The sequence below is a fragment of the Myotis davidii genome, unplaced genomic scaffold (assembly GCF_000327345.1).
Source record: "Myotis davidii unplaced genomic scaffold, ASM32734v1 scaffold174, whole genome shotgun sequence".
NCBI lineage: Eukaryota > Metazoa > Chordata > Mammalia > Chiroptera > Vespertilionidae > Myotis > Myotis davidii.
Window position 1 is genome coordinate 7,796,154 of NW_006289087.1, and position 17,435 is coordinate 7,813,588.

A 17,435-nucleotide genomic window follows, 5' to 3' on the forward strand; every position below is an offset into this window, starting at 1 on the left:
CATGGAGACCTCGGTTCTGGCCACGGCTCCCGGCAAGCATGCTCATGCCCCGAAGCAGCAAAATGCCCCCAAATGTTTGCAAGCTGTCGTGTGTGGGCGGAGGAGGCAGGAAGACTCCAAGCTCGGCGAGTGACGGAAAGGTGGGCCAGATGAGTCCTAAAGTCACAACTCAAAGTACCTGCATTCCCCTAAAATAGTTATGAGTCCTTTTATTCTCCTGTCATCCTCACCCCTGACCAGTGACTGTAGTCCATTAACTTCAAACGTGCTCTCTCTGTGTGCTCTTTAGAAATGCACTCTTAACATGTAATTATTTTAAATGACTGAATTATACTCAGTGGATGCTGTATTCCTTCAGAAAAATGAGCAGGCGGACTTGCTGGGTGTGTACAATGTGCAGAGCTGCGTCCAAGAGGCCCCCTTCAAAGTAAGTAAGCCGTTACGTTCGATGGCCATGCTAAACCATTTCACTGGGGGTCTGTGCCTTCAACTGCCCTCTTAACACAGTTTGCTCAGAAAGTAAAATCTGCATTCACGCACGAGTGATTCCCCCAGAGGCCAATCATCTATTACACATGGTCCTGTTTTCGTTATTCGTGGTTCATACTTGAGAATTCAGCAAGTTAGATGTTTTCAGGGAGTCTATTATGAGTAAACATTCTTAGATTTTTTTTTAAGTTTTATAGTATCTTAAAATGAAGTTTATTTGATCCCAAATGTTCCTGGCTCAAATCCTCCACCAGCAGAGTTCTGAAAATCTTCATCCCCGGGTGGAAGAGGGGAGACTAGGAGTGAAACCAATGCTTACCAAGCTCCCAAGTCTGCTTGACTCAGGGGGGGGAGGGGGGGGGGGGCAGCCTATCTGTCCAGAAGAAAGGGAGCAGGAGGGACACAAAAGAGGAGAACTTTACTTTAAAAATCTGAGTGGGTGCTCTAGCCGGTTTTGCTCAGTGGTCAGAACACTGCCCCCTAGACTGAAGGGCCACAGGTTCGATTCAGGTCAAGGGCACGTGCCTCAGTTGCAGGCTCCATCCCTGGTCCTGGTCGGGGAACCAGTCGATGTGTCTCTCTCACATTGATTTTTCTCTCTCCTCTCTCTCTCTCTCTCTCTCTCTCTCTCTCTCTCTCTCTCTTTCTCTTGTCCTCCCTCTCTCCTCCCTCCATCCCTCCTTCCCACTCTCTCTAAAAAATCAATGGGGGAAAATATCCTGGGGTGAGGATTTAAAAATCAGGGTGGGTGGAAGAGGCAAAGGTGTTTAGAACAGTTCTGATGAGGACGCCCAGATGGCCGTGGGACAGGGTAGAACTTGTGAGATACTAAGAAAAACTTACAAGCAAAAAAATGGGTTTAAACCAAAAAGAGATGTCATTCCACAGTTTTATCCCCAACCATAATGTCTGCAACTATAGTCTCCTATCCCCATAAATCTCAGGAATCTGAGAGGCCAAAGACTTCTTCGGTCCAACTATTAGCAACACCAAATCTTAAGCTAAACCATGACGGTGATGGCGGGTGAGCCCATGCTGTAGGTCTCATTCCCTCCTCAGTGAGGGGGATGGGGAGAATGGGGAGAAGGCAGCACACCCAGCCCAGCGCTGGCCCGCCTCACCAGGCTGGCAGGGTTGTTTTAGGCAACTGCTTCTCTCAAGTTCTAATAAGAGAAAAGAACAGTGAGTCAGATACCATTTCATGGAAAGGTGGCTTTTAAAGCAATCTTCGCAGCAGTGCACTGCTAAGCCTCCGTGCTGATGCAAACAGTCCATCTAATACCGGCGAGAGGCGCCTCAAATTTTAGAAAACAAAATATATTTGACCTTTTTTTTTTTTTAAGGACTCCCAATAGTTTTCCATGTTCTAGGTTATTTTTTAACCTCTTTACCTAATCTCCCTTCATGGTATCAGGTACCTGCTAATGCCACTGGCTGTTCCATCAGTACTCATTACGGGGCTAATGGGGCCAGAATTAGTCCGGGGAACAGTGGGAGCTTGTGTCCACAGCTGTCTTTCGGGAGATGCAGCTACTAAAAACGGGGACCTTAGGAATGGGTCATAAGCTCAATGGCAATGAGCACACTGAGTATTTTAACATCGGGAAACTAAGATGATTAATGTGGAAGCATTGCCAATTCACCTCAAAAGCCCCCCAAAACGAACAGAAAGAAAGCCTTCAAGTCAGCATCTTTCACGGACACTTTCTAAATGGTAAACGGTTTTTTTAAATACTGTTTAAGTGAAATGTAACTTGACATGTTATTCGCAGCAATAAAATTAAACCCCTCAACATGTAAAAATTATAGCAAGTAATAGACAATATAGCTATACATAACTTTATTATCTGAATGCAATGAAATAGGGTACATGGATAAACTAAGATTCTATTAGATAAGCAGGCAGACACGTTGCTGCATACAATGCCTAACCCTTTACAAGCACTTTGGCAATTTGTACTGAGACCCTAAAAAAGGTGCACCTTTCGGCCCACTGGATCCCACTCCTGCTAATGTCCTAAGGCAGTGGTTCTCAACGTTCTGGCCCTTTAAATACAGTTCCTCATGTTGTGACCCAACCATAAAATTATTTTCATTGCTATTCATAACTGTCATGTTGCTACTGTTATGAATCGTCATGTAAATATCTGATATGCAGGATGGTCTTAGGGGACCCCTGTGAAAGGGTCGTTCGACCGCCAAAGGGGTCGCGACCCACAGGTTGAGAACCGCTGTAAGGAGTTACTCTACCTGTGAGGACATGGCAAGCCTTTCTCACAGTTGGGCCGCGGTGGGTTTTAAGGGTGAAAGTGGGAAATCATCAAACTGCTCACTGGAAATAATTATGTAAGCTATGAAATGCCCCTTGTAGAATACTCCTTAATCATGATAAATGGTAGGGAATATAAAAGATTATAAATTACAACACTACAAATGGTTAAGACAACTGTGAAGACATATAAAAAGGTCATTATAAATATATATATCTATAATAATAAAAGGGCAATATGCTAATTACTGTGGGCATCATTCTGGATATCCTTCTGGATGAAGCCAGGGTCCCGGGTGCCAGAGAGAAGCCGGTGCCGGCAGCCGGGGAAGGGAGGCCTACTCTTGCACAAATTTTGTGCATCAGGCCTCTCTCTCTCTCTCTCTCTCTCTCTCTCTCTATATATATATATATATAGTCCCAAAAAATGTATACACACTTTTTTCTGTTAGCTCAATTGATGTTTCTTTCTTTTCAGATTTAACCCATTGGAATTAATAATTATTCAATGTGTGCATACATTTTTGGCACACCCTATATATGTAAGGAAACACACACATACACATAAGGTGTACACAAACACAAACACACAAGCAGAGTATGATTACTTCTTGGTTAAAAACACACACACAACAAAAAGACTAAAAAGAAATAAATCAAAATACTGATAGTGGTAATTTGGGAACAGGGATCTTACAGGACTACTACAGGCCCAATGCACAATTTTGTGCAAGAGTAGGCCTTCCTTCCCCCGGCAGCAGGCACCGGCTTCCCTCTGTACCCGGGGCCTGGGCTTCCCTCACAGCCCCAGTTTCATCTGGAAGGGTGTCCGGAAGGACGTCTGGAAGGATGTCCAGTCTAATTAGCATCATATTATACTTTTATTATTATACATAATTCTTTATCATTTTGAAAATGTATTTCATCACATTTTCAGCTTCATAATGCCTTTATAATTCTTACAACTTTAAGCGTTTAGGAAGTAAAAATGAAATGGAAAAGATCACAGGAAGGTAAAACTCCCATCCAAAACCTCACACAGGTGCCGTGTGACTATATTTTGGTGTTACTTTCAAGATACAGTGGGGCCTTGACTTACGAGTTTAATTCATTCCGTGATAACTCAAATTATTCGTATGTCAAATCAACAGTGAAGGAGTGAGACACGTGATGCTGGGCTGATGTTATGGCGTTCACTGTGACGTTCGCTGCGCCAACTAGCGGTGGGGTATCTGAAGCTGGCTCGTAACCCGAATTTTAGCTCGCAACTCAAAGCAAAAAATCAGCCGAGAGACGGCTCGTATCTCGAAAAACTCGTTAGTCGGGACACTCGTAAGTCAAGGCCCCACTGTAGTATCAAACCTTGAGAATATTTTAGTGCAATGAGCACCTCTTGCTTCTTTTCAAAGCCTTACTTCGGAGGAGGTGTCACAGTGGGCCCAGTCTTTCGAGAAGCTGATGGCGACAAAATGTGAGTATCACGTCTATGTCATCTTGGACTAATCCGTCGGTTTCATTTTTAGGGGGAAAGGACCCTGGATGATGACTGTAGGCCCTCTTCTCCCCGCCTTCTACATGGCAACAGCCACAGTTAAAAAAGGAAACCCTGAAAATAGTCTGTCCTGTCAACCACCATGATTTCCTTGGGCGTTAATTACAACAAGATTAGTCACTGTGAATATTTATGCCTCACAAGTCTATGTGTAAAATCCCTTGGAAAATATGCTTAAATAGTAACACGCTGAAATACGCTGCCTCACCATCGCCGGCTAAAGTTAGAATTTTTTTTTTTTTAATTAACAACTTGCTTTTCTTCGTGCCTTCAAAAATGGGAATACATTTGAGTCGTGATGTGCTAAAACGCCTCAGAGCTCATTTCTTCACTGGATCAGTGTCTCAGTGAAGTGAGCCTTATACGGGTTCTGTATAAGTCTCAGCATCCGGAGGGTATAAATGCAAGATAACAGCGGTGGATAGAAGGGCGATAAAGTCTTGGGCTCAAGGCAAGAAATACGAAGACCTACATGCACCCATGTGGGCAGTCAGTGCATTTGGGGTACCTCTTAGCAACGTCAACTGTCCATTCTGTGCAGGAATCCTAGGGATTGGGTGTGAAAACTGGTCTCATAAAGAAAAACCTCCACAATTAATTAAGCAGAAAGTACCCTGTGAAATTTTCAAGTCTGCAGGTGACAGGAAATACTCCAAGCTCCCAAACATCAAAGGTTTTAGGGAAGAACTGTCTTCAAATGAACACAGAAGTCGTAGTAAGTTTTTAAATGAATCCTGAAAAAAAAAAATAGTCTGAGCTATTAGTCATCTCTTCACAAAAAAAATATATGAGGATTACTGAAGACTTTTCCTGGAATGATGGTGAAACACCAAACAGGGCCCAAAAATACCATCACGGTGCTAGGTGTCCACCAAGAAGAAATATGGGGAGGAAATCCTAGGGGTATTTCTGATGGCTAAGCCCAGTAGGACGAGGAAAGACACGGAAATATGCCTTTGAAATGACAAGGAGGGGCCAACCATCCCGGAAAACAAAAGGGTTCCTCATACTGGAAACGTCAAGACTGACAAATAATTCAAATCCCAATCTATAACGTCAGGCAGAAAGAGAGAAAGAAGGCTCCTACATATACTGATTAACCAAAATCTCACAAGATGAGAATAGAGGTCGCCCACTGATATCTGAGCAAAGTGTGTTTAATATAAACAACAAGAAGTTTAGTAAAGCTATAAGGCACGCCCTTGGATGACTCATCCAGCCGGCCCTGTGTCCAGCAGACCCGCCAGGCCCGCCAGGCCCCGGGGAGACTGGGGTGAACAAGGCCAAGGTCACTGTGCTCAGCTCCTGGGCTCCCCCAAGAGGGAGGAGACAGACAACCAAGCAAATGAGCTAAGTAATTAATTCCAGAAAGTGGCCAGCGCCTTGGACAAAGTAAAGTCAGGCTACAGGACAAAGAAAGGCGGGCATCAGAGGGCAATCCAGCTGGAGGAGTAGAGAACTGTCAGGAGGGACAAAATGTGAGCTAAGCGCTGAATGAGGAGAAGCAGCCGGCCACGCTGGGGCCTGGACCAGAGGCCGAGCAGCGGAGAACGCAGATCCAAAAGCCCCGAGCTGTCCGTGAGGTGTCTTGGAATAACCTGCCTGCGGGAGCCTGGGGCCTGCGAGAGCCTGGGGCCTGCGAGAGCCTGGGGCCTGCGGGAGCCTGGGGCCTGCGGGAGCCTGGGGCCTTCTAGGCGACAGGAATGACCTTAGAGCCGTGGTCGGCAAACTGCGGCTCGCGAGCCACATGCGGCTCTTTGGCCCCTTAAGTGTGGCTCTTCCTAAGCCTTAGGAGGACCCTAATTAAGTTAATAACAATGTACCTACCCATATAGTTTAAGTTTAAAAAATTTGGCTCTCAAAAGAAATTTCAATCGTTGTACTGTTGATATTTGGTTCTGTTGACTAATGAGTTTGCCGACCAGATGGTACCCTTTCCCCCTTTCTCAGTTATCACAGCCCCTGCAGACAGCCGTGGCCATCCTCGGCTGACACGTGTAGGATCGTCACACTGCCGGGTGCTGTTCACGCCAGGGGACGGCCTCGGCTGGCCTGGGCACCTTCCTCCTTATGGTGGACATTCAGCGTCACCGAGAGACACTGTGGTCCCCTCGTGTGCATCCGGATGCGGAGGCAGAGCCCCCTCCCGGCTCCCTTCCCCTGGGGAGAGATCGTGCTGCTGCCATGTTGATTGGCAGCTCCCCGCTCATCCCGGCTGTTGCCATGGTTTCCTCCCCCAACCCTCCAATTAGCCACAGCCCTGCCTCAGCTTTTCCCACTTAGCACCTTCGTCTCCGCTCATTTCTCATGCTCTCTGTCCCCTTGCGGGGAACAAAAGAAAACAACGGAGACACCACTGTTCCATGAGTACCTTTTTTTTTTTTTTTTGTCTCACTCTCAGAAAACCAACAACTAAGCCAGTGCCAAGTATAATAATCCTCTGGTCTTTGGTGCTTTTCCTGGATGCTGAATAATTAGGCTCTGCTTCACTTTTCAAAACCTATGCAAGTCATTTTAGAAGAGAGAAGCAGGAGGGACACAGGGGCCGGAATGACAGGCATTTATTCTCTGATTGGGTACCTGCTGTGTGTGTGTCGGGCAGTGTGTGGGCTCTGGGCATCTGCCCATGAAGAAAGTGCAGCCCCAGTTCCCAGAGGGTGTGCAGGCGAGGATGTGCAGGTGAGGGTGTGCAGGAAAGGGTGCAGGTGAGGGTGTGCAGGCGAGAGTGTGCAGGTGAGTGTGCAGGCGAGGGTGTGCAGGAGAGGGTGTGCAGGTGAGGGGGGGAGTGATGGACGTAAGCCAGTAAGTACAGTAGACTGCAGTACAGAGTGAAACGTAATCAAAGGAAGTGTGTACTAGGTGCTCTGTGTCAACTGATAGGGACATGGCAAGTTCAGAGTAATTTTTCCAGAAACTGAGATACCTAAGCTCCTTTAAAGGCATCTTAAGGAAATAATTAGAGATGCAAAGATGTATGAACCAATATGTTGAATGTAGGATAATCTGTAACTTCACACATTGCAGATGGATCACGAGAATTCTCGCTTCATAGAATAGAAGGAAATAAAAAATTGTTAATGGTGGTTATCTTTTAGAAGTTTTCTGTATTTAAAAACAACCCACAGTACTTTGAGCTACTTTTATCAAAACAGAACAAAGAGACGTGAGGAGAAAAGGCCAGAAACGATTAATATCACAGAAGCCAACCCGGAGAATTTCAATTAAACCGACTTGCTATAAAAACGTCACACAGAAGCTGGTAGCATTGTGGAATTCATTATCCCCGATGGTGCCGACGGAAAATAAAAGGGATTTAAAACTACTTTAGACACATTTCTGACGGAAGACCGAGGCACAGGCCACCTTGAGGATTCAATGATGGGGTGAGCTTGACAGCCCAGCCGAAAGCAGCCCTGGAAGAACAGGGGCCACTGTCCTGAGTCAGCCCAGAGCAGTGTCAGGTCCCCCGCCGGCATCGAAGTCCCGGCATGTGTCACCTCGCGTGTCATCGAAACACCCGTGTCAGCGACTGCTTTATAAAGAACACGCGAGAGGGTCCCCACGCACCGCGGTGGTTTTCAAGAAAAAGGCGTACACGGTGCGTGACACAGACCTCTTCCTCCCTCTTCTCGGTTTAATGGCCGGGTCTGTGCTGATGCCCACTCACTGTCTCAAGCAGCATCACCCACAGTCTCTTGAGCTTTGAAGGAAGAGCTTTGAAAAGGTCAGAGAGGGCTCCGTGGCCGGACTTGGAAAAGGCTTGTAACTCATTTGTGTGAGTCAATAGAAACACTAGGCTGAGCCATTCCCTGCTGACTTTAAGAATCACTCAGGTTCCTGGAACACTTTGATACATTTGGGTTTTCGGGCGCTCACCGGGGTAACGTGTACACTTGAATCTAATGAAGACGGGATTCTGTAGCACAGTGATGGCGAACCTTTTGAGCTCGGCGTGTCAGCATTTTGAAAAACACTAACTTAACTCTGGTGCCGTGTCACATATAGAAATTTTTTGGTATTTGCAACCATAGTAAAACAAAGACTTATATTTTTGATATTTATTTTATATATTTAAATGCCATTTAACAAAGAAAAATCAACCAAAAAAAATGAGTTCACGTGTCACCTCTGACACGCGTGTCATAGGTTCGCCATCACTGCTGTAGAACATGCCGCAATCAGACCTGAAATATCAAACAGGTTCCTGTCCACGTCAGCTTTCACTAGGCTATCATATAGTCACACACGGCATCAGCATCCCAGTAATTGGCAGGCAGGTTCTGGAATGAACCTCTCTCAACATTCTACTATACAATTAAGCTAAACACGAATATAAACGCAAATTTGGGATACAAAATCATTGGTTTCCAAATCCCCTCCCTACCCACCCACTCATCCACTCAAACCATCCAAGTAGCTGGTTAACTCTCATTCCAGGATCTGCAGATTTTATCTGGTATCTCATTTTTTTCCCCTCTTTCATAGCTCATTTCTCCATTTCTCCTTATTTCCCATTCCTGATGAAACAGTCAAAATTCCTCTGAGTACAAAATAGATCAAGTTGCTTTTTGTTTGTTAACATAGAACTCTGTTTCTTCCGATACACAGTGGAAATTATGGGCTCCCAGCTTCACATGTTAAGCCAGAAATGGTTTGCCTATCCATTCAGCTATTTCTTCACCAGGAGCACCACCTGCTATATCTGAGAGGAAGGGAGAGGGGGAGAGAGATAGAAGCATCTATGGTTGAGACAAAATCATTGTTCGGCTGCCTAGTGCACGCCCCCTACTGGGGATGGAGTCCACAACCTGGGCATGTGCCCTGACCGGGAATCTAACTGTAACCTTCGTAGGTCGACACTCAACCACTGAGCCACGCCGGCTGGACCAGACTTGGTTTTTAAATGCATTATCTGTTTCTCAGAGTTGTTAATGACTTTGACCCCGGAAAATAAGTGATGTCTCCATTGCTTTCAGATGGGCCGGTAGTCTACGCGGCATACCTGAAGCTGGAGCATAGTGACGAGAACATCCAATTCTGGATGGATTGTGAGACCTACAAGAAAATCGCCTCACGATGGGGTAGAATCTCTCGGGCGAAGAAGCTTTACAAGATCTACATCCAGCCACAGTCCCCTAGAGAGGTACCCAGCCAATCGTGACCCTGAACGGCAATCAGGGTGTTCATGTCTGCTGCCCGGGCACACAGCGGTGCCGGGCTCCTCACCTCCAAGGATGCTGTGAAGTCAGGGCTGTCCACCTCATTTTACAGATAAGAATCCTGAGAGGCAGAGAAGTGCACTAACTTGCCCAGTGACCCACACATTGCTAAAGGGGAGAAATCAGGATTCAAAGTGAGGTCAAGGTAGCTCCCAGGCCTCTTCTTATTAAATGATTTTCATTCCCTAGTAGAGCGATTTACAAAGAAGAACTGGCTTTGCTAGAAGGAACTACGGTTACCATCAATAGGCAGGTTGACATCCCTGGTGGTGCTGGGCAAAGTCTGTGCCCCCACAGCAGCCCCGCTCGCCTGAGTTGAAAACCAGCAAAGCCAGCAAATGCTCACATTGATATCACTTCCCATCATGCACCTCTGCCTGCAGAAAACAGAGTCATGAGGGAAATAGACACACTGAGACTCCTCCTGGTGGGGAGACGAGGGGGAACGAGAATTCTGATCAGGGGGGAGGGTGGTAGATGAGATTCCTCTCACCCAGGACAGCCCTACTTTGGAGGACCTGTTCCTCAAAGCTCTCGTCTGGAAAATACTTGGCTTACTGAAGTGACCACTTCTCTATTTCTCCACTTCTCTTCACCTTCTTCCCATTTCGGGGCACAGTCCATGAAATCAACATCCGTGCCTATTACGGAAGGCCAAGTTTAAAATAGCACCAACTTCCCTTTCTTCCTCAGGTAAACTTCCTTGTTTGTAGACTCCACCAACAAACCACTTGCACCCTCCCCAAGTAAGCAATGGTTTCTGCGATTTCCCGGTCTTTGGGGCGCGTGTTATTTTTATCTGGGATATGGAGGTGGATGTTTACTTTTAAAGAAGCCAAGAGTTTACCTCCTATGTCTTTTGAGATACCAATGAGACAGCAAACAAAATAACCCTAGTCCACTGAACAGGGGGAGGGGGGGGATGCATTAAACCCTTGCATTATATTTTCACCTTTAACCCGGCGCACTGCTGCAATTTCACTTTTCAGATTAACATTGACAGTTCGACAAGAGAAACCATCATCAGGAATATTCAAGAACCCACTCCAACGTGCTTTGAAGAGGCTCAAAAAATCGTGTATACGCACATGGAGAGAGACTCATACCCCAGGTTTCTCAAATCGGAGATGTACCAGAAACTTCTGAAGACTATTCAGCCCAATGACAATTCCTGACGACCACTCAGAAGCTTAAACTGAAGGCAGTCTATTCAAAGTATTGGCTTTGTTCTTCTAACTTACACACACACACAATGAAAAACAGTAGGAATAAAGTTCAAGGAAAGGAACTATAAATTGAGTTCTCGTTCCCGAAGGGAAACAGATCTCTGAAGGGATGGACTGGAGAACTCTGATCACATGACTAATACAATTTATAGCATACCTAAGGAGTGCTCTGAAAAAGGACAGTCTTTCTTCACAACGCCAACATTATTAACGTTTTTACTGTGGTCATCAACTGATAGAAGTTTTCTTATCAATGAAATTTTGTCACAATGTACAGATTAGTCCTTCAAAGGCTGTAGCTATGGAAGTTGTGTCTCTAGCACAGTGGTTCTCAACCTTCCTAATGCCGCAACCCTTTAATTCAGTTCCTCATGTTGTGGTGACCCCCAACCGTAAAATTATTTTCGTTGCTACTTCATAACTGTCATTTTGCTACTGTTATGAATCGTAATGCAAATATCTGATAGGCAGGATGTATTTTCATTGTGACAAATTGAATGTAATTAAAGCATAGTGATTAATCACAAAAACAATATGTAATTATATATGTGTTTTCCCCTGTGAAAGGGTTGTTCGGCCCCCAAAGGGGTCGCGACCCACAGGTTGAGAACCGCTGCTCTAGCAGAATGTAACATTTTGATAGAGTGCTCTTAATAATGTTAATTAATAGATAAATTTAGTACCCACAGTACAATCCATTGTGTTATGCCATGAGTGATACCAAAAAGATGGGTTCTTTCCCTGGCTGGTGTGGCTCGGTTGGGCATCGTCCTGCGCACCGTAAGTTGCTGGTTCAATTCCTGGTCAGGGCACATGCCCGGGTTGTGGGCTCAATCCCTGGTAGGGTGAGTGCAGGAGGCAGCCAATCAATGTTTCTCTCTCACACTGATGTTTCTATTTTTCTGTCCCTGTCCCTTCCTCTCTCTCTAAAAAGCAATACAAATATTTTTTAAAGATGGATTCTTGAGAAATGTTTGACCTATAAAATTTTCCTACTATTATGTTTATAACTGAATTTCTATGTTGCGTATATCTTCTACATGTGAAAAATTCCTGATGATTCGAAGCTGTTAAAAATGTATTAATGTCCTCCTGTAGTTTTATTAGTATAAGGGTAGAAAATTTGGTTCCTATACTTTCAGATATTTTATTCTTCACAAAGTGAATTCATCATGGGCCTGATAATCAGTAAATCCAAATATAAATTTAAAAGTTATAAACATGTGGGTTTTTTTTCCAAAGACAATAAAGTTATTTTTCCACTAAAAGGTTTTTTAATCTGTCCTATCATAGCAGCTTAGAATCTGTCAGAAGATTCCAGAGGAAAGAACTCATGTCTGTTTCCATACATTCAGCACATAGCACAGGACAAATACTTCATACACATGAACCAATAGTCTCTGCTTTTAATGAATAAAATACCTAGAAAATATATCGAGTCGTTTTCCCAAAAAATTAACTGCAGGAAAATCTGACTCAAGATCTTTAGTTTTACCATGAAATGTGTTTCTTGGGTCTCAAATTTGACTGCATTAGCATGACTATTATAAAATGCCTAGAAACCCATGCGATAGCACATGAAAAAAAAAAATGGAATTCTCCTGAAGCAGAGGATTATTCTAACACTGAATGCATTTTTGGGGGCTCATTCTGAGAAAGAGAATTAGCTGTGCAAGAGAAAATTGTTGTTGGGCCTGGCTGGTATGGCTCAGTTAATTAATGGATAAACTTAGTACCCACAGTATAATCAATTGTGTTATGAGTCGTTATGAGTGGTTGAGCTTTGACGTATAAACCAGGACGAAACAGTTTGATTCCTGGTCAGGGCACTTGATCCCCAGTAGGGGGCGTACAGGAGGCAGCTGATCAATGATTTTCTCCCATCATTGATGTTTCTATCTCTTTACCTCTTCCTTCTTCTCTCTGAAATCAATAAAAAAAATATTTTTTTAAAAACAAATACATTTGGCCACCGATACAACTAATGAATGGAATTAGAATGGCCAACTTGCTTTACTACTTATTTCCCCCCTTGTACTCCAATACAGGAAAAGTCCAGAATATTGTTTGGCTTCTGTGCTGAGCTTACCACCCAAATACAGACCCTCTGCTCGGCTCTCAGAGGGCCTTCGCCTCATGTTGGGTAAACAAGGTGCCAGGCAGTGGCGTGAAACAAAACTCTGTCGACCGAGGAACAGAGCCATTGGATGGGTGCCTGTCCACCCACCCAATGTCCTTGCACCCTTGGTCCCAGGAAGCCTCAGTTTCCCCATCTGTGAAATAAGGAGGTGGTACCTGTGGTCTGTGTGAGTCACATGCAGCATGTGTTTTTAATCACATCCCATTGCTAATGCATTCATCATGTTCTTCAGCTTAGACTCATTCTGAAGAGTAATTTCTCTGAAAATTGAGGTTATCGTGACAAAGTGGATAATGAACTTTCTGTTTTGCATTTGACACTGACTAAGAGAGTTCTGTCATGCTTTCACTGGAGAACAGAGAATTTCAAGTGAAAGTGCTATCTGTTCAAGAATTCTACGTGGAAGGGTGAGCTTCAGGTCACTGATAGACAAACTGGTTTTCAATCATTCAAACTTAACAATACCCCAAGTCCTGTTTATTTTTCATAGGATATTTTTTCATTAATAAATGCGTTATTCTAACAATTCAAAAATTGATATTTATCAAATGGCTACAAGTTTAACACAGTTTTACATGATACTTGTTTACCCCTTAGTACTGTGAGATTAATGCATTAAAAACATACTGTTAGTTTCCTGATATCAGAACCTGGATGTATTCATCACTCTCATCTATTTTTAGATACATATTTTCAAACTCTGGAGATGTACCCGATAAGCCTTCATTGTCGCCACATAAAACTAGTCTTATCTTCAAAAGGAGATAGTGACGGAGATTTGCACAATTCGGATTCACGTCTCTTGGCAGAGATGAACACTTTCCTATTTATAATTCATCAGTCACACCATCACCTCATTGAGTGCAAAAGGGGGTTCTACCCGTTTTGGAAGAAAGATAACAGAAAAGAAATACACAACGCTTTCTTCAAAGGCATAATAGGGTGTGACGTGAAGGAAATCATAAGATCCCGCTGCACAAAAATATCTCCCTCCGCGGGAGGACCTGAGTTTCCCACCGCTGGTCACAGTCGATAAACTCTCTGAATCCAAGTTCTAAGCAAGAAATGAGACACTCATGCTAACTCTACCTGCTGCAAGGCCCGGGGAAACGGAACGCGCGCATAGAGGGCGGCATAGGAAAATGAGCTGAGAGAACAATGATGTTAGGGTAACCGGCCATCACCAGGTGCCACGTAGGTATTTGTTTGATAAGGAGGCAAATTGCTTATTGAAATCTCCCCATGATGTTAACAGAAAGCCAAAGGGGAGGGGGGGCCCCGACCACTCTCCTAAGGATTTAAGAAGTAGGTTGGTGAAAAGGATTTGACACCAGTAGCATTTTCACATTTTAAGTGTATGGGCAGAACGCCTTCGGAAGAACAACTTATAAAGTCCTCGTAGTTCATGAAAATAACTCATGTGCAGTATTCCTCTTGCGCCTGAAACTGGGATGCATGGTTAGCCCTGAGGCAAAGAGGCAGGGAGTGGTCAGATGCAATGAGTAGGGTGTTCGAAGCTACATCCACCAGCCAGTCAGTGGTCCAGCCTTGAGATTCAAGGATAGGAACCCAAACCTGGCCGCGGGGGGGTCAGAGAGACTGCCCTGCAGATGCTACGCGAACTGAGTGAGTTGATGGACAGATCGCCCTTCCTGGCAGATCCTAGAGCAGTGATGGCGAACCTTTTGAGCTTGGCGTGCCAGCATTTTGAAAAACCCTAACTTAACTCTGGTGCCGTGTCACATATAGAAATTTTTTGATATTTGCAACCATAGTAAAACAAAGACTTATATTTTTTATATTTATTTTATATATTTAAATGCCATTTAACAAAGAAAAATCAACCAAAAAAATGAGTTTGCGTGTCACCTCTGACACGGGTGTCATACGTTCGCCATCACTGTCCTAGAAGGTCGTTTTTAAGAGGGGACACGTGCCTTTAGAGCAGGGGTCCTCAAACTTTTTAAACAGGGGGCCAGTTCACTGTCCCTCAGACAGTGAGGGCCGGACTTAGTTTAAAATTAAAACAACTATGAACAAATTCCTATGCACACTGCACATATCTTATTTTGAAGTAAAAAAACAAAATGGAAACAAATACAATATTTGTATTTGCATGTGGCCCGCGGGCCATAGTTTGAGGACCCCTGCTTTAGAGAGTAATGGCTCTGAGTATCAACATGGATGAAGGCAGTAGTTAAAATATAAGAAAAATAACGTGAAATGCTTTGGGGGAAACAGAAGAAGGAGCGAACTGAGGGGAGCAGCAGCCTTGGACGTCAGCTGCTAGACAGGACAAAGGAGACCTGAATAGAGAAGCCCCGGCCAGAGCCCTAACATAGTAAACAAACCCCACTTAGGGTGACAAACACCTTCATTTGAGAGCTCCCACCCTTAATAAGGAAAGGAAACTTTGCAACGCAAGCCAGGGAGATGCCAGCTCTATAAACATACTTGGTTTGAAACGTATACTTTAAAAGGAATGGTTTACAGAAAGAGGTGGGAAAATCTGCTGGATACTGTGACTTCTAGACAGGATTATAGCCCCGTCTTGCTGCTGCCAATGAATAATGCATTTTGCTACGTTATTAGACACGCAGATGTGCTGGAACGGCGCTTTTTCTCACAGGCCTCGTGCTAGTGAGGACAATAAAAGACGGTGAAGGTAAATACAGTCTGTTCTTAGGCTGCAAGGCGGACTGGCAGCACCCCAGCTCCTTGGTGATTCGTGGGCAAGTTACTCGCCAAGCTACTCAGTCTAAAATCAAAGTATATTGATCTGCTAACCCAATAAGAGCCATCCAGTGTGTAAACAAATAGAAATGATAGCTATCTTTGTAAGGTCGGCATAAAAATAAATTTGTTGGTGTGCCCCAGAATTTAATGGGTGCCATGAGATGAAAAGGGTGGAAAATCAATCGCTGATATTATTGATTGAGTGTTTACTATATGCCGGGTGCTGGGCCAATCACTTCACGTGCATCATCTCTTTTAACTCTCACAACAACGTCATTTACATTTACCTATTACCTTTATTACACAGCAGATAAAACTGAGACGTTACAAATGTTAAGTAATTCCTTCTAGGCCACAGAACTAGAAGTGGAATGACTAGAACTTAGGTTTTTGTCTTGTTTTGTTTTTTAAATATATTTTTTATTGATTTTGGAGAGGAAGCGAGAGAGAGAGAGAAGTAGAAACATCCATGATGAGAAAGAATCACGGATTGGCTGCCTCCTGCACATCCCACACTGGGGATCAAGCTTGCAACCCGGACATGTGCCCTGACCAGGAATCGAACCGTGACCTCCTGGTTCATAGGTCGACACTCAACCACTGAGCCACGCTGGCTGGGGGCTGGAGCTTAGTTTGTATCTTCTCTGCTAAATTTCTGCTTGTAGGAATCCACATCTACTACTTCCTCAGGCAGAAAAAATTGTATTATCTGTTTCAGAATGTCATCGTTGTAGGAAAAGTATTCTTTTTCAATAACAAACCTCTAATCAAGTATCTGGATCCCCCACGAACAATGAGAAGGACACTCTGAAATAGGCCCCCTAATTAAGAAATAGATCAGGGGTGGGGAACCTTTTTCCTGCCAGGGACCATTTGGATATTTATCACATCACTCTAGGGCCACACAAAATTATCAGCTTAAAAATTAGCCTGCTCTATTTGGTCAAACATTTAATAAATTCAGCCCTAATGCCTTGGCAGGGCCAGGCCAAATGATTTCAAGGGCCTGTGGTCCCAGACATTTCCCACCCCTGAAGTAGATGATGTCAAAGTTGCTTCGTGGCTTTAATGAGTACAAATTTTCAGGGGGAAAAAACTAAATCACATTAATATAACACATAATGAACCAGAACTCTACAATAAATAACAATAACTATTAGACAAGGATTCCTAAATATTTCATAAATATCAGACAAGTATTTCTAAATATCAGAGCTAATGATAACCCAAAAAAACAACCAGGCCATTAAAGAGTACAACATGGAATGAAAGAATTATTGTCAAATGAATCACTGTAGGATTGGAGCTGGTGAAGCTATCTACACGTGAAGTTACGAAGTACTTTGAGTACAGTTCTATCTGTTCTTGGTTTACAGCTTCTGACAAAGAACTCTTACAAACAAGAAGAGCATGAAGTGCCTGAGGAATTTCAAATAGTTAGGGTGCCTAATAAAACATTTAAAAACGGATTCCTCCAAAAATGAATTCTTGATCTTCCTCCAAAACCCATCCTTCCCTAATTTTCCTCATCTATGGAAATACCATCGCTTCTGCCCAGGTCTCCCCTTTCCCCTTAGATTTCACCCGCCTGAAATGTCTGCTCCTTCCTCTTTGCTTAAAAAATAAATAAATTCTTGTTCCTCCCTCAATATCCAGTTCAAATCTCACGCTGTTTTCCCAAAGTCCTCTGTGATCACCCCAGGGTAGAGCACTATCCTCTTCACCTCTGAATTCCCACAGCAACCATGACCAATGCAACCCAAGGGCCATAAACATTTAGACTGGACCCTTAGCATCTTCCCGA

General features: G+C 44.0%; 1 protein-coding gene across 1 annotated transcript; it reads left to right on the forward strand.

Annotated features, from left to right (window-relative positions):
- Positions 1-362: 362 nt before the first annotated feature.
- RGS13 (regulator of G-protein signaling 13) lies at positions 363-11,090 on the forward strand. Its single transcript, XM_006761296.2, has 4 exons — positions 363-427; positions 4,168-4,229; positions 9,287-9,453; positions 10,519-11,090. Exons 1-4 carry the CDS (start codon positions 363-365, stop codon positions 10,702-10,704), a joined length of 480 nt encoding a protein of 159 aa, XP_006761359.1. The 3' UTR covers positions 10,705-11,090.
- The last annotated feature ends 6,345 nt before the right edge of the window (positions 11,091-17,435 follow it).